General features: G+C 41.4%; 1 protein-coding gene across 3 annotated transcripts in view; it reads left to right on the plus strand.

The window, feature by feature from the left end:
• The window catches only part of LOC135704624 (probable serine/threonine-protein kinase kinX), a 220,760-nt gene that overhangs the window by 146,061 nt on the left and 50,844 nt on the right, over positions 1 to 23,855 (plus strand). For all 3 annotated transcript variants that reach the window (XM_065226091.1, XM_065226093.1, XM_065226092.1), the window contains 2 exons: positions 2,316 to 2,360; positions 19,823 to 19,983. In XM_065226091.1, the coding sequence (XP_065082163.1) occupies positions 2,324 to 2,360; positions 19,823 to 19,983 (198 nt within the window). In that variant the 5' untranslated portion in view covers positions 2,316 to 2,323. The remainder of the gene's footprint in view (positions 1 to 2,315; positions 2,361 to 19,822; positions 19,984 to 23,855) is intronic.

The following is a 23,855-nucleotide window of genomic DNA, read 5'->3' on the forward strand; positions in this document are numbered from 1 at the left end:
ATAAGGTCAGAATTCCAAGCTTGAAGTAATACTCAAGATTCTAAGTGAAGTATTCGAGATATCGGAGATAAAATTGAAATTCAAATCAATTCAATCAAAATAGGTATTACTTAAACATATATTTTAAGGTTCCAATTGAATTCTCGGTTATTTACCTTATTCTCCTACACACTTATAAATAACTAATTTTACACGTGACGAAATCTATATTTGACATAAAGTATGAGACGTAAACATACATGTCATGTCAAATTAAGGGCTCCGAGACTGAAAAGATCGATACTCGACAAAAACTACGTTTGATTGAATTGAATTTCGCGTCTGTTATGAGTCAATTTTATGTCAAAATTGACGCTCGTATATGTCAGTCTCAGAGCACCTAAATTTACATCAATTTTTCTAAGTGTGTAGTTGTTTTCGATTCTCGGTTAATTCATAGATTTCCCGGTTTTCCCGATTCAGTGTCCACTACACTGAGAGTATAATACGAACTGTCACCACGATATTTTTACTAGCTTTCGACGTTGAAGAAATCGATGAGGTTACTCGAAAAATTGATGTAGCGGCGAAAGCTGCACAGCAAAATCATTATAAATTTGCACTTGGCACATTGATGTATTTTTTGCCCTGTGTTTTTACATTGATATTGATTTAATTTTCAACGAACAATGATATAAATTTACATGAACGTGTAAATTTCAGCTATAATTCGATGAATTTCAGATACTTAAATGTGTCATTTAATATTTAAAACCTGCTCCAGTTGGTAGTTGAAATTTACAAAATATTTGTTTCTGTGCGGAGAAACCATGCAATCCGACAAAATTTCCACTGTAATCGTCGTCAACACTGATGTTTTCTGTTGATGTTGATGTTTGGTTGAGAAGAAACAATACTCAAAAGCTTTCCCAGTACGTCAGTTCCTGGTAGCTGGGGAGAATGATGCTGATTAACAATTTCATCATTAGCCGGCGCCGGTGGTGTAATGGTAAGCGTGACTGCTTTCTCAACCCAATGGGTCTGGGCTCAATTCCAGCCGAGTTCGGTGGGATTTTTCTGAGGCATAAAAATCTCTTGTCACATCTTCCTTCGGAAGGGAAGTAAAAGCCGTTGGTCCCGGCCTATGTGTGTTAAATGGGTGTGATATCCTAGGCAGGTGTGGAAGCTACCTCCCTTGCACATTCGATTGCCATCAATGGATGGCAATCGATGTCCGTCGGTGATTGGCACTAGATTGCGGAACAGAGACCGACGTTAAATAAAGGAATGAAGAACAATTTCATCAATAATTTAAGTGGAACCTTACACTTACGCGATCAGGTTTCCTTTTTTTTTTTTTTTTTTTTTTTTTTTTTTTTTCCTTTGATTTGTTTTCCGTCAATCTTGTTTTCCGTGCTGAGCACCAATGCTACCGACGCCAGAGAGGCAGCTCCCACACCTGGACCCTACCTACCTATCGACCCATCAACTCATGAACCTGGGACCAACGGCTTTACTTCCCATCCGAAGGAAGGCGTGATCAGAGATGTTATGCCTCAGAACATCCCGGCGGCGCCGACTGGGATTGAACCCAGGCCTGCTGGGGTGAGAGGTAATCACGCTTACCACTACACCACCGGCGCCGCTAGGTTTCCTTTTGATGCGGGAATTTGTAAAATAGTGGAAGCAACAGCTATAGTTCTATTATATTCATTCATTGATCAAAACCCTTAGTCCATTCAACTAACAATAAGGATTACGAAACCAAAAGTGATATAATACTCTAAATTTGACACCCCTTACCCAGATCGCATAAAGCTAAATACCACACATTCGACATACACCTCCAGATCTCACCGAATCATTTCATAACTTTGTTTGAGACCTGCCTTCTCAAAAAAAGATACAATGCCACAAACAACCGTTAATGTACCATACAAAACGAACAAAACACAACACCCGAATCTGCCGGAAATTCGGAACACAGGAAGACCGTCCAAAAATTAAAAACTACCTCCGCATTCAAACACATACTAACTCACTGAGACGCTGTTGATGGTGAAGCCGCCGCCGCTGCTACTACACGACACGGTGATTAGTGAAATCAAACAGTCATTCAATCAATCAATCGCGGCCCGTCAAAAGATCTGCCTACCCAACGCCACACCGGCCATTCGATCACTCGCACACTGTATCGATCGCTTTTAGTCATAATCGTTGAAACCATTTGCCGATTGAATTGTACTTTTCGGCACAAATTGTATAACCACACATCGCACAGCAGGAAACATGCATTTTACTAATTCGGTTTGTTTTTTCGACTTATCTCTCCACAGGCAAAGCTATGAAAAAGATCCGACGATGGCTGCTGGCTTTTGCGGGTAAGTGCCGATGATTTATTGATTAAGATTGCATAATAGCCATTCAGATAAACCTGCCATTCGTTAGAACGTTTTCTCCTCCCCCAGCCCCCAGCAAGCAATATCCGCCTCATCAATTCTGTAACCCCAATCAAGACCAATTAAATCATCGAACATCTCAATGCCAAGGCCGCCGGCGGAAACCCCTGTCGAACGGGTTTCCCTGTCGAGTTTAGGCTTCTACGGGTGATGCTTCTTAACTGTTTCACAGGAAGGAGAATTAAAGCTTATTGCGAAGCGCTGAGTGCGAGATCCCATTTCGGTTCGCAAGGTGGGAATTTTCCGCTCCGTCACGATGGCGGTGATATTAATTCGTGGAAGCGTTTCAAAACCGACCAGATTCGATTGCCCCGCGCGCTTGTGCCACCGTCATCGGTCGCAGAATCGATGACAATGACATTGAATAGCAGTGCGCGGTGGCGGATCCGGATTGGCGGCGTGTTGCTTCGTTCCTCGAATCTTCCGCTGCGCTCGTATCTTTCAGTCTAGGGTGGTTCAAATGGTCCATTTTGCTTCACTCCGAGCAAATTTAAATAAATCAATTGATAATGTTGTCGAGCAGTTTTGAGATGACCTTCTACCAGCCATTTTAATTTAAATTAAGCAATACATTCTGGATTTTCCTAGTTGAGCATAAATAAGACCCTATTTTCTCAAGGGTCTAGAAGAACTCTTTTTCAAAATATTGTGCCTCGACAAAATTAAAGCAACCTGTCTGTATTTTAGGGAAATACAAATTTTGTAACTTGGTATCTGGAGTTGTTAAGATGTTGATCTGACATGACCACTACTTGAACTACACTGGTGAACCTGGCGCGACGAATACTGTTCACTTCTAAATCAATCGATAATTAAGCGATGTTGCTGAGAAAATTTTCCAATACTTTTTCAGAATGCAGCAAAATGAGCTCAAATTTTGGGAAGATAATCAGGTTCTAATTCTGAATCGATTGAAGTAAAAATAATACATAATTTGAACCACCCTAACATTCACTCATCACGCATCTTCCCAGGAAATAATGATGTGACTCCCCAGCATCAGGGGAGGCGGTGCTTTGCCTTTCCTCGTGCTGGCCACTCTAGACTCGTGCGGTGTGATAAGACCAGGTGTAAAATTTATTGGGGAAACAACAAACGCCAACCGCCGCCCGGTAGGCAGGCCCCGATTGATCAAATAATGCGTGTATGGTCTTTGTTCGGCGTGAATGAAGAAATCAATTAATCATCTGTGTTTTCTACACTGTTTCTTTCTTTCATGGCCATCCACTAGCGTGAATCCGTTCAAATTGATTGCATAACGAGTCAATCAATAGCAATGTTAAGGTCTGCGTAATTCATTACTGTGTCAACTTGTTTATCGCCGGTAACAGCAACAGGTATATTTTCTGTTCAACGTGTGCAATTATTTTTTGTGTCAAGGAATCAAGCATTTTGCAAAATAAAGAGCTTTAAATTATGATAATCATTACTAAGTAAATACTAGAAATCCAAAGAGGGAGAGATGGACGGAGAAAACAACATACAACTCGGCAGCAGGGTTTTGTAGTATGTCAAATATTTGCAAACCTTACCAGAATGTAGCGTTTCACATGACTTTTCCCTCCCATTCAATGTACGTTTTTCTTCATCTTCGCATTTCAAGTTTATTGCTTATCGACGTATTTCGCGCCAAACAAATCGAAGCTGGCAACACCCTCTCAGATTTCAATGAAATTTTCTAGATATATAGACTTTGACTAAAGAGCACTTTTGCATACTCAGTTTTTCCAAAATTTATCTAGACTAACATTTGAGGAGAGCCAAACTTGTTCTGCCAAATTTTTTATTCAAAAAAATATTATGGAAAAATGACAACTAAAACAACCAAGTTTTTGAAAAAAAATACGGCAGGAACCGTCCACTCCATATAAAATGTGTAGCTCAACAAGCTCATTCATAAGGACACACGCTCCCCGGACGATAGTTTCTCGCGTACAACTTGCAGTATGTCGCAAAATGCGACTCCCAGCTCAGCCGCAGTGAAGCGGATGAAGTTTGGAGAGGATGACGACAGCGCTCAAACCAAACTACTTAGCCACGATCCATTCGCGCCATTGGCCGGAAACACCGAAGAACAGGGAACTGGTCCTTCAACAACGCCATCGGATCAGAAATTTGGCAAAAGTAAGCAGCCGCCGCTAGTGGTGATGAACGTGGATTTCTCTACAATTACACAGTCGGTGTTGAAGACCGGCGCTAGAGCAGTCTTCAGGATAACTTGTTTCGGCACAAGCATTTTGTGCAACTCGGCAAAAGATTTCCCCATTGGGTCGTCCTCCCTCACACACGAATGAAGTGGAGTGACTATACAAGTCATTTTCTTTCCAATGCCGCTCAACTTACTTATGCTTATATCATATCGTATAAGTCAACCGCCCGCAAGAAATTGAGTGCAGTTTGTTCTGTACTACTGTCGTTGAACAATACCTCACGGATTGAACCAACGACACCCATATCTTCCCTCAATTGTGCTCTTGCCGGGCACTCTACCAATAGATGATTTACATCTAAAACAGCACCGCATCCCTGGCAGTAGGCCACACTGCCGCTAAAACGAGGTCCATGAGTGAGCCGTGTATGACCAATCCTCAGCCGAGTCAGAACTTTCTGATCTCGAGAATTAGGTACATCCTTCCACTCTTGTGTAGTATTCTTGATTCTACGCAGGAATGCATCACGGTTGTTATGCCAAGACACATTCCATGCGTATCGCGAGGTCTGCTTCACCCAGCCGGTAGCGTCACTATAGGGCACCGGAGAGGCCTCTAGCTGAGCAAGGCGACCCTGGTTAGCTAGTTTATCAGCAGCCTCATTTCCTGGTATACCTGCGTGTCCAGGTACCCATACAAAGGTTATGTTAGCGTACCGCTGCACCTCTAACAGCCACGGGTGTCCAACCTGCCCATGCTCCAGGGCAGAGAGACAACTCGCAGAGTCAGAGACCCATTTGCTAGCCTACAAGCTTGCAGGAAACCATAGGCCTCAGCTGAGAAGATACCACAGAGACCGGCCGCAGCGGCTTATGGCCTCCCCAGACACCCCATAACCAACTTCCTCTTCGATTAATGAACCGTCCGTAAATAGCATGGGCCTTCCCTCGTATGAGGCAGCGACCTCTCTAAATGCAGCTTTCGCCACATCAGAGCTGGCCCCCGCCCCGCACATAGCTTTAACCCTCCAATCAACTTTCGGGGCAGTAGCATCCCATGCCCGTTGCCACAGCCTAGCTCGCTGGGCTAACGTGGGAAAATCTACTCCCGTCAAGTCGCTCCACCATCCTCTCGCCCTTGCAACCGTGGGCCTGTCATTGAGGATGGGATCCCTTTCTAGTAACCTCAGCGCCTTGGTGGCCAGGTCTTCGGTGACAACATGCACCAAAGGAACCTTTCCATTCTCCACCAATAGAGAAACTATCGGTGAAGACCTCAGCGCTCCGCTACAAATTCTGTACGCCCCATTGTACTGAGGTTCCAGAATCTTGAGCAGGGAGACACCACCCCTGCTCCACAATTCCGCCTCGTAAAGGATGCTAGGGACAATCAGAGCCCTAGCAACCTTGGTCAATGTACTACGAGAGGCTTCAGAGAAGCGACCATTTAGGGTCCGAAGGATGTTCAACTTGTTGTTGACGTTATCCTTCACCAACTTGGCGTGCTTAACAAATCGGAGTTTGTTATAAATAGTCACACCAAGCAGTTTCATCTCGCGTACGGCCTTGACCGCATGCTCACCGATACTAACAAATGGCAGGCTCGGTCTGTGGTGATGACGAAAGCAGACGTGCAGCAGTTTGGACTTCTCGGGGGAAATCACAAACCCAACACCATCTGCCCAGTCAACGACAGACTATTTACCTAACACGATAAGGGTAATATCATCGGCGTATACAAAAATGTATACTTCCTTAGGAATGCGTTCAAACACTGAGTTCATCGCAATGAGAAACAGTGTAACCGAGAGGACAGACCCTTGCGGGATGCCATTCTCCAGCAACCTCGAGGAAGAGGTTGCGCCAGCGTTCAATACTCGGAACCTACGGCTCTGTAGAAAGTTTTCTACGCAGTTAAACATACATCCTTGGAAGTCCCAGCTCTTGAAGGAAGTCAAGATAGGATGCTTCCATGTCATATCATATGCCTTGGACAAATCGAGGGAGACTACATCTACATGCAAATCTTCCGACGAGGCCTTGTCCAATAAATGATCGAGCTCAGAGAAGAACGTCTCCGATCCATAGCCGCATCGAAATGCGTGTTGCTGTGGGTGGATTCATCCTTGCCTCTCCAGCTCAGTTGACAGACGACGGTTAACCATCCGCTCGAATGTTTTTCCCATGCAGCTCAGCAGGGTTATCGGTCGATAACCATCTGTTAGGGTTTTATCCTTCCCAGGTTTGGGAATAGGAATAACCAACCCTTCTTTCCACTCGTCCGGTATCTGGCCAGAAAGCCAGACTTCGATCATAGTGTCAAGATGAGCCAATCGGCCGACAAGACGTAATCTCCTAAGCAAGGGATACCCAATGTCGTCAGGGCCCGCAGCCTTACCAATGTCGCGGCGCAGGGCCCAGTTCACTAGTAGCACCCTTGTTATAAATAGGTCTTGGAAACTTATATACGACTTATTTCAGTTATAAACAAGTTGCTGCAACTTGTTGGGACAGAATTGTGCTACTTGGGTTGAGCTCTTCAAGTTCGAATACCCTGTTGTAGTCTTTAACAAGACTACACTGCCTGTCACGGGAGTAGCGGTACTCCCCCTCACCGACAGATGGGCGACCACTCAAGGCCGTTCTGGAAAGAGTCGAAAATTCTAAAGCAGAAGCCGAGAGCGATACCACACCTTTGAGCTGTCCTGTATACCTGGTCAGGTTGATGAGGAGCTACCTTAGCGAACGTCATTTTCGTTCGCTTGCTGAGTCCAATGTTGTACAGCATTTTCACATCCGACGTACCACAGCGTCCACAGCTCCCCAACGGCTGTAGCTTGGCGTTATATGCGAATGACAGTGCAATAATGGCAAATGAATGAATGCCTAAAGGCCCAAGCGCAATGTGGGCGGAAGCGGAACGGAAACAGAAAGTTTGACAGTTGTCACAAACGACAGCAAGATGCCTAACCGAAGTCGATTTGGTTCTAACTAGTTTGCAATCCGACAAGTAGGCTTACTCAGATCGGGCATTTCTGCTGCCGCTGTCATTGCGCTTGGGCCTTAGGCCGACAACATAGTAGAAGTGATTCGAAGCGATTCGATGCGTTGGCAATAAGCGAAGCGCTTGCGTGAAAGCTCCATCTATGAGCGTTCTATGGGAATCGCCCAAACTTATCATAGTGAAAGCGATGCGAAGAGGTGTGCAGCGTTCAGCAAAACGACAGAGCTGTTCGTGTTGTGTTTTGACGCCTGCGAACGCAAGTGGGCTGATAATTTTGTTTGTCACTAGATTCAAAATCAGATCGAATGTGTCCATATCCATTCTTGTGTAAGACCGAAACTTCTCGGGATATTTACGAAGATCTTCGAATAATCTAAAGAACTCCTCATCTCGCCTTCTATTTCGATTGACCGGGTGCACTACAAACTCTCTTTTGTTGTTCATTACGAAATAAATCGTGCTTGAGGAAGCAAAATATTCCTCATCGGATGAATCCACGCTGAATTGAAACAAATTTTTACAAATATTTTGCACTGCGCGCGCGGCTGTAATGTTTTAAAAAACGCTTTCACTATGTCATAGGTTGCTTTGCTTACCGCTTCATTTCGCTTTGCCAATTGACATCGCTTCGAATCGCTTCTACTATTCTGTCGGCCTTAAGGATTACCTACCCCGGTTGCAGGAGGAGGGACAAAGTATGTTTCCTATCTCACCAGCCTCACAATCGAGACAAAGCAACGAGACAAAAATGCAAACAATTGTCTTCAAGCTTAGAAAATCGCCTAAGCTATGCCCACCAACGGGGTGTCACGTATCTGTGAACAATGTTCACTCGACTGTCTACAGAAGCAGGCCACTAACGGCGCCGGTGGTGTAGTGGTAAGCGTGATTACCTCTCACCCCAGCAGGCCTGGGTTCAATCCCAGTCGGCGCCGCCGGGATGTTCTGAGGCATAACATCTCTGATCACGCCTTCCTTCGGATGGGAAGTAAAGCCGTTGGTCCCAGGTTCATGAGTTGATGGGTCGATAGGTAGGGTCCAGGTGTGGGAGCTGCCTTCCTGGCACGTCGGTAGCATTGGTGCTCAGCACGGAAAACAAGATCGACGGAAAAAACAAACCAAAGGAAAAAAAAAAGAAGCAGGCCACTCTCGATGTGTGTCACGCGTTTGTTTGTTTATTCGGCAGCAACCATTGTGTGGTCCTCCTCATTCACTTCACTTTAGAAAGCAACCGTAAATTAGTGATTAGTGTTTGAGTGTTGACCACTTTTTGCGTCCATTGCTGCAATCGAAGCGCTCTGCCCCCAGTTAGCGATACTGCCATACAATGAAACAACTGCAAGCGGATACCGTTCTGATGGAGGAGGCTTTTTGAATAAAGGAAGATAGTATAAAGTCACTGATAACGTGTTCCTTTGCCATTTTCTTTATTGAACGCACTTTATTCACCCGAATCTTCCTTTTGATAGCAGCGATAACCCTCGGAACCCGAGCTGACCTCGGACGACCTGTGGCCACCTTCGCGTATAGTTGTCCTTTCTTTTCTCGGTCTAAAACCCTTTTGACGGTCCACCGGGACACTCCCACGGCGATTGAAATGTCTTTTTGCGACATTTGCGCGTGCGACAAATCACGAATACGCTGCCACTTCGTCATGGTGCAACTGTCAAACTAAGTATATCATTTTCTTTCATACACAGCCTACTACGGTATGAGCTATAGGTTAAGTGCATGCAATGAAAACCAAGGCATTGTATGCACAGGTGAAACGGGAACCTTATTTGTACGATGGTGCAAACATTATCACGCATTCGGTACCTTTTGACTATAGTTTTAAGAATTTTTGTATAGTGAACAAGAATCCTTGGCTCTGTAAGGTAAATTCGATAGAGCCTTATCAATAATTTATTTGATAAGGCTCTATCGAAATTATAATTTATTTTTTACACTGAAAAAAAATCGATTTTTAAAATTTAAAGTCGATTAAAAAAAATAAAATAAAATACATCGCGAGATGGGTGAAAGAAACGAGAAAATCAATTCAATCAAACGTTCTTTTCGTTGAGTTGCTTATGTATCGGTTTGAGAACACTAAATTTTACAAGAAATGTTTGTTTACGTTCCACGATTTACGTCCAATTTGAATTACATCTCGTGTAAAAGTAATTATTTCTAAGTATGCTGTTATGGATAAGATATTGTCGTACGAGATATTATTATTTAGTATGTGATATTAATTATTTGCGTAAATGTCTATGTTCTTATTCATTATCAATTCTATGAAGTAATCGAAATGTCAGCTAATCCCGAGAGAAGTTTCGACTAGAGGTGAATTGCAAAATGATATCAAAGCTTGCTATCATACCTTATTGTGCTATTGGTTTGTTGTTCAATAAATTAAGTCAATAACATAGTAATAACTGATTTTGTTATCATAACACAATTAGTTTTTTTTTTTGTTAATTTAAAAAAAAATATTTTAGTTTTCAAAATATTACAACATAAGAAAATTATAGGAGAGTTGGAAATGCTATCTAACATGAAGCTTTAGTGTGATAATTTATTAGCTAGATAATGATTTGAAGAGGGTAAGTTGATAGTTCCGCTAGAGTACGGCAGTATGAAAATTGAATAGCAGTTGGAAATGAGCGAAGGGCCATTAATGCGACAGCACAATATCAAACGCACACTTCTTTGCCTAACCTATGAGGAGATTTGAAATACTTCTACAGAAATACTTCACATCTCGGTCATTTTCAACTCAACAAGAGGCTAGGATACACGGTTACATCCAAGCCAGACGTGGAGCAGATCATCATTGACGTAGAGACAGCGATTACAAAGACACTTCCAACATCATCACAGAATACGGTCAGGACTATCACATCGAACATAATCAAGGACGGACAGGAACAAAGTCGCACCAACGAAAAGGAAATTCGGATTGTAAAGGAGCTGAAAAGTAAAGCAGTATACTATGTGAAAGCAGACAAGGGCAACGCGGTCGTTACCATGGACAACGAAGATTAATAACTGACCGTACATACAGCTTCGAGTAGACCCCTTACATAACATAGCGAAGCGCGTGGAGAAAGCACTGAAGGAGTGCAAATCAATATTAGGAGATGGAGCAGGTTGTTTATGGGAATCCAATCCCATTCTACCCAGGATCAAAGGTCTCCCCTAAGTCCACAAACCGGGGAATGAAATGCGAGAGATCGTGTCTGCAGTTGGTTTCCCCACCCACAAACTAGCGAAGTGGCTAGTCAGAGAGTTCCAGAGTATGCCGAATCAGTTGCAGAGTAAAGTAGTTAGTAACACCCAGGAGTTCGCCCAGCAACTACAATCTTCAGGAGACATCAACGAGGACGAGATTATGGTATCTTTCGACGTCACAGCTTCCCAACGTACCGGTCAAGAAAGCAATCAACCATTTGGAGGACTGGCTATTAACACAATGAGAGGTTTCAGCATGGCGAAACAAGGATCGGACGTACCTTAAGCTGACCCGCCTTTGTATGGAAGAGAACTACTTCTCTTTCCAAGGTAACTTCTACAAGCAGACGAAAGGAGCCCCAATGGGAAACCCACATCCCCCTTCCTGTGTGAACTGTTCATGGTTTTACTATGACTATTACTTTTTTGTTACTTTTTAATATAGAATTCTTACGTTAAATCCAATTGAATTTTTAGTTAACCCACCTTAAAGAAGATTGTTCAGTGATATTAATCTCCCTATCGAAATTCAAAATATCCGCACCGTAGAGCCACACTCTGTGTTTTCACTGAAGGTACACTTGAGAGCGCTCTCGAGAGTAGCTTCAGTGAAATCACAGCGTGTCTATTGGCTCTACGGTGCGGATATTTTGAATTTTGATAGGGAGATTATTTGCACTAAACTATCTATTTTAAGATGGGTGTTCCCAATGTTTGTCGGTCGGATATGTCCCACGGTACGATTTCTTCGAGCAAATCATAACGACGTATTCGTGTTGTAATGTAGCTTAGCTGTAAGTTTATTTTAAGGTTAGTTTTGGAGTAGTTCATTAGGTTTAGTTTTACTTACAAAAATCGGTTTGCATGTGTAGTTTTAAGGACAATCCAAAACCCAGACAATTATTTTCACGCTATTCCTGCATGATTTAGCATAAGTTAGGTTAAGTTTAAACAATTTAGATTTAGAACTTACAATTTGCATGAAATAGCAAGACTCACAAAGATAGAACAACTAGGTTTAAGTATATAGCGGTAAGATAATTTAACTAGCTGTAAGAGACAATTTAATTTAGCTTTATCCAAATAAATTTCACTTTTTAATTATTCTTCTCCTTCTGTCCGTACCTTCACTATGAAATTCTATTACAATTAGATAGATGACACCGCAGATCTTCACGGTCTATCTTCCTTCTCTCCTTCAGCTCTGTCAACGTGACAGTTTAGCTGACAGTTCACCCGAGCCGCTTCTGTACCGTCACAAGCAGTGTGCCAACAATGGGTTAACTGAAAATTCCATTCGAGTTAACGTAAGTATTCCTTATTAAAAAGTAATGTAAAAGTCCCAAGAGAGTTTACCATCACTGTTGACGATATCTTCCGCGTAGTTAAACGGCCTACAGCCCTTCCACAAATTTGAGATGAGATCAACAGAATTCACAAGGATATCAAATTCACTCACGATGTAGAAAAAGACGGGAAACTCGCACTCCTCGATCTTCTAGTCCTAAGGAGATTATTTACAACCCTCACCGCAGAACCTGAACCCTTGAAACGAGTGTCCGTTCCATTTGATCAAGATATTACTTGTAAGCTAAGACCACAGTTAAAACAATTCGGATTAGATTTTGTTTTCACAAGTAGACATAACCAGTTGAAATCATTGTAAGGATCCACTAAAGACCCAGTTAATGTTTTAGGTAAAGCAGGTGTACATAAAATAAGCTGTAATCATTGTAACAAAGTATACGTAGGGCAAACCAAGAGAACTTTAGCAACTAGATTTAAAGAACATATAGACGCATTTCGCGCCAAATCGAATCGAAGCTGGCAGCACCCTCTCAGATTTCAATGAAATTTTCTGGATGTGAAGACTTTGACTAAGTAAGCACTTTTGCATACTCAGTTTTTCCAAAATTTATCTAGACTAACATTTGAGAAGGGCCAAACTTTTTCTGCTGATTTTTTTCAAAAAAATATTATGGAAAAATGACAACTCCAACAAAAATATGCTGTATGGATGACTTTTAGAAAATTGACCAAATTATCGAAAAAAAATACTGAAAAAATATCATTTGATACCTACACTGAAACAAATCGATTTTTTAAATTTAAAGTCGATTTAAAAAAAATGGCCATGTTTGATTTGGATGAAACTTTACCTCAAGATAGGTCATTATGTTTACTACCAACCGTCCATACATCGCGAGATGGGCACTTTTAAGGAAAAAAAGTTTTTCTTACAAAAAATTTACCATGTCTGAACTGATTTTTTTAACGTACCATTTTTACACAAAACTAAACCAGTGAAGCTCAAAATCATCTCAGAATCCAATGAAGCTCCATTTGTGATTGAATTTTGTCTAATCAGCAACTAATCACTTGGATGAATCGAGAATTCCATATGAAAAGGGGTTATATAATTAGAAAATAATATAATTGATTATATTGTCTACTACTGAGGCAAAATCCGATACTACTATAGCAACTTAGAATTCTTAGCTCAAATTATCCATAAAGAATTAGGTATGAAAAATTTAAATTGAGATCTTCTTTCGAATCAACAACGATTTGGAAAGTCAACGTATCGCATCTTAATTCTATATGCCCTTCTGTTATTTATACCTAAACCATTAACATTATATATCTACCACTTCATTCTACCTATGAGCACTATAAAACTAAGGTTGATTTCATACAAGCAGCAGTCAATCTGATAACGAAAGTTGTGAAGACAAGTTGTAGTAAAATTATTATCATGGACCAAAGTAGTAAATTAAGGCTCAAAGGATTAAAATGTTGTGCAAATATAAATAATCCGAGATGCAACCGAAATAAGTTACGGGCCATATCGTCAACGATGGTAGAAAAAATACATTCTATGGGATATAACCACGAAATTGATGAAACGATGAGCATTTGTGAGTCATGCCGTAGCGTGATATCTCATAATAGAAGTCCAGTTATGAAGAAACGCCGATCGGTTGGAAATGAAGTCAATACCCAACCATCAACTAGTGGGCAGCAGCATAGTGTATACATAATGTATGTATTTGTGCAATTCATGAAAATGTAAAATTAATGATCAACAGTTTAAGAATTATGTCACAAGATGCAATAATAGAAAAAATACTTTGTAATATTTCTACTAGAACACCTGATTGCTTTTTCCTTGCTTGCGAAAAGAGTGCTTCTAATGAACATATTGAAGAGGAACTTACTTTGCTATTAGAATCAAATGACAAACAAGATGTTGTGTTTCATCAGTGGCTGAATACTGATCGTTGTAATTTGGAAACGATTATCAAGCCTGTTGATGAATTTGTTCCGTATCTCATTGATAAAATTAACAAACTTATAACTCATGAATTTATTTACAAACAACAGTCATCTTTTCTAAGAAATAAAAAAGAATCATTAAAAGAAGGCGAAATTCTAGCAATTTGTGATTTTTCTGAAAATTATTCATTCATTATCCAAAACGCTGCTCAAGGATATCACTGGAATAATTCTCAAGCAACAATACATCCATTTGAAGTTTATTATAAGAAAGACATTAAACTTGAAAATGTTAGCTTCATTATCATATCAGAAATAATGACTCACGATATAGTTGCAGTTTAGTTGTTCATCTCAAAAATGATAGATGTTATTAAACAATCGATAGATTTTTCTAAAATTACTTTTATGTCAGATGGGGCAGCATCACAATACAAAAATAAAAAAATAAACTTTGCTAGTCTGTGTAGATTTCAATCAAAGCATGGATTAGAAGCAGAATGGCATTTTTTGCAACGTCTCATGGAAAAGGTCCCTGTGATGCCATTGGTGGCACTCTCAAGCGAATGGCAAAGAGAACTAGTCTTGCTCGAGATTATGGAAACACCATAACAACTCCACGAGAATTATATAACTGGGCAGTTGAACAAACAGATAAAAATATCACAAAACTACGTTTCGAGTACATATCCACTGAACAGTACATCAAAATGTCAGAAGAACTCGAAGAACTATATAACAGCACAAAGACAATATCTGGCACACAGAAATTCCACAGTTTTGTCCCTATAACTGGTGACAAAGTAGCGGCAAAAAGGTATTCTAATTCAGAAGATGAACCAAAAATATTTAACTTGATTGGAAAAAGGAAAAAATAGCATGTATGAAAATAGATTTAAAACATTGAAAGTATATAAATAAATGATATATGAAAAATCTTGTCTTTTTTCTCTCACATATTATCAAATTTTGCATCAATACTAGACAACAGAATAAGGGAATGATATTTTTTTGACAAAGTCGACATGTCCAAATAGTTTTATTGAACTCTGAGAGGGTGCTGCCAATTCCAAATACGATTTGGCGAGAAATGCATCATGAGCTCTTTTCATATGAAATTCTCGATTAATCAAAGTGAACTTAAGTGCTGATTGGACAAAATTGAATCGCAAATTGAGCTTCATTGGATTCTGAGATGATTTTGAGCTTCACTGGTTTAGTTTTGTGTGAAAATGGCAAATCAAAAAAAAAATCAGTTCAGACATGAAAAAGTTTTCGTAAGAAAAACTTTTTTTCCTTAAAAGTGCCCATCTTGCGATGTATGGACGGTTGGTAGTAAACATAGTTACCTATCTTGAGGCAAAATTTCATCCAAATCAAATCCAAATCCAAATTTTTTTTTAAATCGACTTTAAATTTTAAAAATCGATTTTTTCAGTGTAGGTCTCAAATGAATTTTTTTTCCAGTATTTCTTTTTTTTTTTGATAACTTGGACAATTTTCTAAAAGTCATCGATACATCACATTTCTGTAGGAGTTGTCATTTTTCCATAATATTTTTTTGAAAAAAATCGGCAGAAAAAGTTTGGTCCTTCTCAAATGTTAGTCTAGACAAATTTTTGGAAAAACTAAGTATGCAAAGTGGCATATTTAGTCAAGGTCCACACATCCAGAAAATTTCATTGAAATCTGAGAGGGTGCTGCCAGCTCTGAATACGATTTGGCGCGAAATGCGTCTATAGCGAAGGTTAATAAGGCCAAAAAGCAAGAGGAAAAAGGCCTAACATATGATTTCAAATCAAAGGTTACAGAACACATCTTCACCGGGGACCACCAACTATCGACGGAGGACATCACGATTTTACGAACACCATGGAAATTGAATTTTGCATGGAGCCTCGAGATCAACAACGGAAGTCAACTTTACTCAACAGGGATCAAGGAAACGGACACACATGGCTTTTCAAGTTACTACCTAGGACACATCAACGAGTAAGCAGCGGAGTACCTGCTCCTACAGGAAATTAAATTAAAATTTACCTAGCTTCTAAGTGAAAATGTACCTGGGTTTATATATACGGTAAAATGCGATGTTTTTCTTCATTCGAGTATTAGTACAAGACACTGTAGAAGTCTGCACATTGTAGACGAAATACGCGTATCTGGATAAACAAATAAGGTAGTGGAATTAAATTGAAATTACTAGGCCTTCTCTCTCTCTTTCTTTAAACAGGTATTTCACTAAGACGTCCACATTCATTAGGATTCATTTTCAATTTTCATACTGCCGCACTCTAGCGGAACTATCTACCTACCCTCTTCAGACCATTCTCTAGCTATCAAATTATCACACTAAAGCTTCATGTTAGATAGCATTTCCAACCAACTCTGAAAATCGTAAACTTCACGTATGAAGTAACATAAAACACTTTGAATATACCAAAGTATACTTTGATAGCAGAATAATATACTGATAGTAAAATTAGATTGTCAGTTCCTGGAGCTCAATATTGTTCCGAATTATTGGAGGCAAGTGACAGTTATAGCCATTAAAAAGCCTGGAAAACCCGCGTCAGATCATAACTCGTATCGTCCCATCGCGATGTTATCGTGCATTCGAAATTGTTGGAGAAAATGATCCTTTTTCGCTTGGACAAATGGGTTGATACGAACCACCTACTTTCAGATACTCAATTTGGTTTCCGTAGGGGCAAGGGAACGAACGACTGTCTCGCGTTGCTTTCCACAGAAAGTCAGTTGGCTTTTGCTAAAAAAGAGCAAATGGCTTCTGTCTTCTTGGATATTAAGGGGGCTTTTGATTCAGTATCGGTTGAAGTCCTTTCGGACAAACTCCACGCTTGTGGCCTTTCTCCATTAATTAATAACTTTTTGTACAATTTGCTGTCAGAGAAACATATGAGCTTTTCTCATGGAAACTCTACAGCTTCTCGATTTAGTTACATGGCTCTCCCCCAGGGCTCCTGTTTAAGCCCTCTTTTGTATAATTTCTACGTCAGAGAAATTGACAATTGTCTAAGTGACTACTGCACGTTGAGACAACTTGCAGATGACGGCGTAGTGTCTATGACAGGGCCCAAAGGGGTCGACCTGCAAGGACCCTTACAGGATACCTTAGACAATTTGTCTACTTGGGTTTTCGAGCTAGGTATCGAATTCTCCTCGGAGAAAACTGAGTTGGTCGTTTTTTCTAGGAAGCATAGCCCAGCACAACCGAAGCTTCAAGTTTTGGGTAAATCGATCACTCATTCCATGTCTTTCAAATATCTCGGGGTCTGGTTCGATTCAAAATGCACCTGGCGATCCCACATTGAGTATCTGAGACGAAAATGTCAACAAAGGATCAATTTTCTCCGAACAATTACCGGAACGTGGTGGGGAGCTCATCCACAGGATCTTCTAACGTTGTACCGGACAACGATTTTATCGGTTTTAGAATACGGTAGTTTTTGTTTCCAGTCGGCGGCTAAAACTCACATCATCAAACTGGAACGTATCCAGTATCGTGTCTTCGTATCGCGTTAGGATGCATGCACTCGACTCATACGATGAGTCTAGAAGTGTTGGCGGGCATGTTGCCACTCTTTGATCGGTTTTCGGAATTGTCCCTCAGGCTCCTCACCCGTTGTGAAGTTATGAACCCACTGGTAATCGAAAACTTTGAAAAGCTTCTTGAGCTGAACCCTCAAACTCGTTTTATGTCATTGTACTACGTGTACATAACACAGGATGTCAGCCCTTCACAGCATAATCCTCATCGTGTATGCTTCTCCGACTTCGGCAATTCAGTTAGTTTTGATGTATCTATGACGCGGGAGATTCGTGGGATCCCAGAACTTCATCGTTCCACGATTGTTCCGTCATTATACACTGCAAAGTTTGGCCAAGTTGATTCCGCAAGATCGTTCTTTACAGATGGATCATTAATAGAGGCGTCCGCTTGTTTTGGTATTTATAACGAATTTCATAGCGCCTCTCAAATGCTTCAAGCTCCCTGTTCCGTATATATTGACGAGCTGGCGCCAATATACTATACGCTAGAAACGATCGCCTCACTTCCACCAGATCACAGTTTTATTTTTACGGATAGTCTCAGTTCTGTCGAGGCTATTCGCTCTATTAGGCGGGTAACGCACTCCTCGTATTTCCTCATGAAAATACGAGAGCTTCTAAGTGCTTTATCTTTAAGATCTTTTGTCATCACCTTTGCATGGGTCCCATCTCATTGCTCGATTCCGGGCAATGAGAAGGCGGACTCGCTTGCAAAGGTGGGCGCTATGCAAGGCGATATTTACGATCGACAAATCGCCTACGATGAATTTTTCTTCATTTACCGTCAACAGTCACTCGTCAGCTGGCAGAATAAGTGGACGCAGAACACATCCTTTGGTCTTGTGCGGAGTATCGCGGAGTCAGATCCGAGTTGTATGATTCCCTTCGGGCTTGAGGTACAACCTAATGTTCCAGTTCGGGATATTTTGGGTAGACGCGATCTGGAGTTTATAAAACTTATATATGTTTTCTTAAAGAATATTAACCTTGGATCGTAAGTTTGACTAACCTTGTGTTTAGTTTTTTGTTTTGTTCGTGTGGTTTTTTTTAATAATTGTATAATTACACTGCGGATACCAAATTTAATAGTAATAAGATCATGTTTTAGGAATAATGAAATATTTGTATCGTAAATCATAACTCAAACTTCCTTCTCCCTCTCCCCATCCATAAAACTGTATATCTCTACTAACCTCGAGACGACCGCAAGTAATCGGTTCAATTCCTTTAACTCTAGCTTTAAGACATCTATCATGTATAACGCAAATGGTAGCTTGGCTCTGTAAAGTTTATTCGATTGAGCCTGTACAAATAAATTTATACAAAAAAAAAGAAAAAAAAAGTAAAATTAGATATTAGATTGCCCTGGTTTTGCTATTTCCCTCTACACCCTGAAGTTAGGCCCTAGGACCAAAACTGGAACACTAATGCCATAACTGGCAAACTTACTCTAGCAGAGTTACATTTTTTTAAACTTAGAAACATAACTTTGCTATCAAAGGTGAGTGCTCCAACGGACGCGTAAATGAACTATTACGAATCAAAAGCATAAAAGCAATAAAGATTGAAGGGCCGTATCTACAAATCGGCTTCTTTAATTACTTCGACCGTTCCAACAGAAGCCCAACAAGACCACCAAAAACAAACACAGCTAATCCAATAATTCACCCAAAAATCACACAAACATCGTCCGTCGACCCAATCAATCTCATTATTGTGCTTTTGTTTTGCCTCTGCCACCGCATTCCACTCTGATCTTATAATAATAGCCAACAGCGGCTCGGCTCGGCTCAACCTGACCCACAAAGCTTGACACAGTTCACATATCAATAGTTCAACGACGCCGGCCGTACAGTCAACGAATATGTAGATGCAAGGAAGGCGAGGCCAGCGCGGCTGCGCGTTAATCCAAGAAAAATCATCCATTATAAATATTCGTGTGCAATGTTGATTTTTATCAGTTTTGCTCAATCGTGTGCCGATCGGAAAAATTGATTACGAAACCACCATCAGCAGTAGCGGATAATTATCAGCAATTTACAGCCGCACACTCACTTTTATAGACGCGAGGAGGCTGGAGTATCATTCACACACTCCCACTCCCACGTTTCGTTAATTGGTTGCCATTTGTCTGACTTAAAATCTTCTTTTCTCTTTTCTTTTTTGCAGTGATAATAGCACTAATGGTCAGGGTGGATGGTTTAAAGGCGACCTCGTTGATTTTCGGTCGCGCACCAGCCACCTCCAGCACGTCATCTACGACCAGCACCACGACAGAGGCCACATCCACCACCACCACCACCGAGAAAGCATCAGCAGACGAGGAAGTGGTGAGTGACCCCCAGCAACTCGCTTTCAAATTATCACATCGTTTGGTTGTTGGTTGACGTCTAGAAGCCCAGAGCGCTATAAAAAAACCAAACAAAGTACCTAATACTTATCAGTTGGCACTATTTCAACACCAGCTAGCAGTCGATGACCGACCGATAACTGTGTCAGCAGTGCTATGTCGGAGAGCTATTATTTCCCTAATTGGTCATCGTCGTCGTCGTCGTTGTCGTCCCAGTCGTTGGGAAAGGTGGCCCATATTTTCCCTTTCAATTTTAACACACTTCTTTACCACATCGACCACCATTCGATTGTGTGTCATTGCAGTTGATTGGGCCATTCTCAATTCGTTCGTAGCATGACGGGTTCCAAGTACTTTTTGTTGCCGCCACATAACTCAGCTCAAGTAACAATAATTCATGCACCGTTTTTCCACCCTCCCGGTTTGCCAGCAACAAATCGACATTTCCAGCACAATTCAACTCACAACAATTCCTTTCTGTTGTCGACCCGGCTAATGTCGGTGCATGTAGGTGTAGAGGTTTAACAACAACCAACGACGACAACGACAACGACGACGTTGACGAGCGACGACGACGTCTCTAAGGCGGTGAATGCAGTTGAAAGTTATGTAAAACGCGAGACTTTCAAACGACTGCAGCGCTTTACACCTGCAATTACACGAGGCCATTTCTGTAGGGTACATGCATGCTTGCATGATTGATAGGTGTTTGAGTTGGGATTCTTGAAAGAAGCAAAAAAAAAAGTTCTCTTTTTTGCCTGGTTAACCTATTTTTGAATGGCACGGCAATTGCACCGCACCGCGGTTACGTACAGCAGTGACTTGGATGCTTGGTGGCGACTTTTTCTGCAAGCGGCGAACCCGATTGCAATACGAGGTGATTGATTAACACTGGAGCCATCGTATTTCGCTTGGCTGCCTAGATCACTTCAATTGATGGGATCCGCAGATTTTTTCTTCGGAAATACCAATAGCGATAAATTGTTGAGCATGAATCTATATTTTACTGACAAATCTCCTGTGAGCTCATCTTAGAAGGCAAAGATATTTTCGGTAGGCTAACCTAACCGATGCGTTTGTCAACTCAGTAACGGGGCCTAGGAACCCACAGGGGCCTCCCTTAGCTCAGTGAAAAAAGGCGCAGCTACAAAGCAAGACCATGCTGGAGGCGGCTGGGAGCGATTTCCGGTCCGGTCAAGGAATTTTTCGGGTTGGAAAACTTCTCGACGTTCCTGGCCATAGAGTATATTATTGTACTTGCCACATAATTATACTAATGCAAAAATCGTACAGACATCGAAAGCTCTCAATTAAAAACTGTGGAAGTGCATCTAGAACACTAAGTTGAGAGCACGCAATAAGCTAATATGCAATAATCAATAAGCTTGAAATACGAAGAAGAAGAACCAACAGAAGAGTATAGTCTTCTGTTCAATAGACAAAAATGGTCGTCAATAGGCCACCGAGCCCCGTACATCATCGCATTCATTTTACCGAGAATATTCGACCAGGTTCTATTAAGTTAAATAGCAATGTTGACAATCTCTTCTACAAAAAAACGATTACCGAAAATGAAGCGACATGGTAACTACGATAACTTTAACTAGAAGGAACCACTAGGCTGCCGAAGCTCTCAGATTACAACAAGTTATGACGATTTGAGCGGTTTAAGATGCCAACCAATGCATGAATTTGTTAATTGTGTGGCAAGCACAATAAAATTCTATGCCTAGGGAAGTCGAACAAATTTCTAACCCTCAACCGGACATCTGCGTCTTGGTATTATCGTGCCTTTACTGACTAGATTTTCTGAGGCCCTATGTTTTGAAGGTCTTCGTAATCATTACTAACCAACGTAATATGATGATACAGTATCTCATGGTCTAAAGGATCAGAGGATATCAAAAGGACTTCGTTTTCGTTCAATTGAGAGTCTGTAGAATGATTCTTGAGCATCCTGATGTAATTATAAAATATCAAAAGGGCTTCAGAATAATTCCACCATAAGATGAGAGAATATGCGGCATCATTTGTTCTTATTTAACCTTTGCGTACCTCACGTCTAAATTTGAATAGGTTTTCAAGACAAAAAGTTGCATTTTGTCGGGAATCTATTCAAATGCTGTAATCCGTCAGGGTTCCGGAGCTATTCTGGTTCCTGTTGGGGTCACTCTGGGTCGGCATTCGGCTTTACTGTTCTGTAATAATTATACACACGGTGAACATAATATTTTCCCACTCAAATGATGTAATTGGACCATTTACGGCTATACCGATGAACATTGGGCATCCCGGAAATGTTCCGGTGCCCGCGGGAAGGGGCCAATACTCAACAAGAACCAAACCTGTCGTACGACATGCCAAACTTCATGATTTTACAAAACATGGCCGGTAATGGCCTTATTTACAGTCCACGGTCACAGTAGCCCTCCCGAGCATGTTACGGTGACCCCAGAAATGTTCCGGTGCCCTCGGGGGAGTGACCAATTCTCTACAAGAACCAAAACCCGTCGTTCGACATATCAATATACATCATTTTACAAAACTTGGCTGATAATGGCCTTATTAACGGTCCACGGTCCCACTAGCTTCCCGGGTATGATCCGGTGTCCCCGGGGAAGTGACCAATTCTCGACAAGAACCAAAACCGTCGTATCCCGACATATCAATCTTCATGATTTTACAAAACTTGGCTTGCAATGGCTTTATTGAAAGTCCACGGTCATACTAGCCCTCTTGGCCATGTTCTGATGCCAACGGAAATGTTCCGGTGCCCCCGAGGAAGTGGCCAATTCTTGGCATGAAACAAAACCCGTCGTACGACGTATTAAACTTCATGATTTTACATTACTTGGCCGTTAATTACCTTATTGATAGTCCACGGTCGCACTAACCCGCCCGGGCATGTTCCTGTGCCCCCGGGGAAGTGGTCAATTCTCGACAAGAACCAAAATCCGGCGTGCGCCATAAAATTTAGCCATCAATGAGCATATTGACAGCCCACGGTCACACTAGCCCTCCCGGGCATGTTCTGGTGCCCCCGGGGAAATGACCAATTATCGACAAGAACCAAAACCTGTCGTGCGACATATCGAACCTCATGAGTTTAGAAAATCTGACCGGTAATGGCCTTATTGGCAGTTGACGGTCAGACTAGCCCTCCAGGCATGTTCTGATGCCAATGGAAATGTTCTGGTACCCCCAGAGAAGTGGCCAATTCTCCACAAGACCCAAAACCCGTCGTGCGACATATCAATCTTCATGAATTTACAAAATTTGGCCAGTAATGGCCTTATTGGTAGTCCACGGTCACACTAGCCCTCCCGAGCATGTTCCGGTGCCCCCGGGGAAGTGACCAATTCTCAACAAAATCCAAAACCCGTAGTGCGACATATCAAACTTCATGATTTTATAAACCTTGGCCGGTAATGATCTTATTGACAGTCTACGGTCACACCACCTCTCCAGGTCATGTTCCAGTACCCCCGGGGAAGTGGCCAATTCTCATCAAAATTCAAAACCCGTCGTGCGACATATCAAATTTCATGATTTTACAAAACATTGCTGGTAATGGTCACACTAGCCCTCCCGGGCATGTTCCGGTACCCCCGGGGAAGTGGGCAATCCTCAACAAAATCCAAAACCCATCGTGCGACATATCAAATTTCATGATTTTACAAAACTTGGCTGGTAATTCCCTTATTGACAGTCCACGGCATGTTCCAATGCTAACGGAAATTTTCTGGTGCCCCCGGGGAAGTGGCCAATTCTCGACAAGAACCAAAACCTGTCATGCGACATCTCAATCTTCATGATTTTAGAAAACTTGGCCGGTAATGGCTTTATTGACAG

Source organism: Ochlerotatus camptorhynchus, unplaced genomic scaffold (genome assembly GCF_037179485.1).
Source record: "Ochlerotatus camptorhynchus isolate MF236.1 unplaced genomic scaffold, CSIRO-AGI_Acam_v1.1 ptg000244l, whole genome shotgun sequence".
In the NCBI taxonomy this organism is placed as follows: domain Eukaryota; kingdom Metazoa; phylum Arthropoda; class Insecta; order Diptera; family Culicidae; genus Ochlerotatus; species Ochlerotatus camptorhynchus.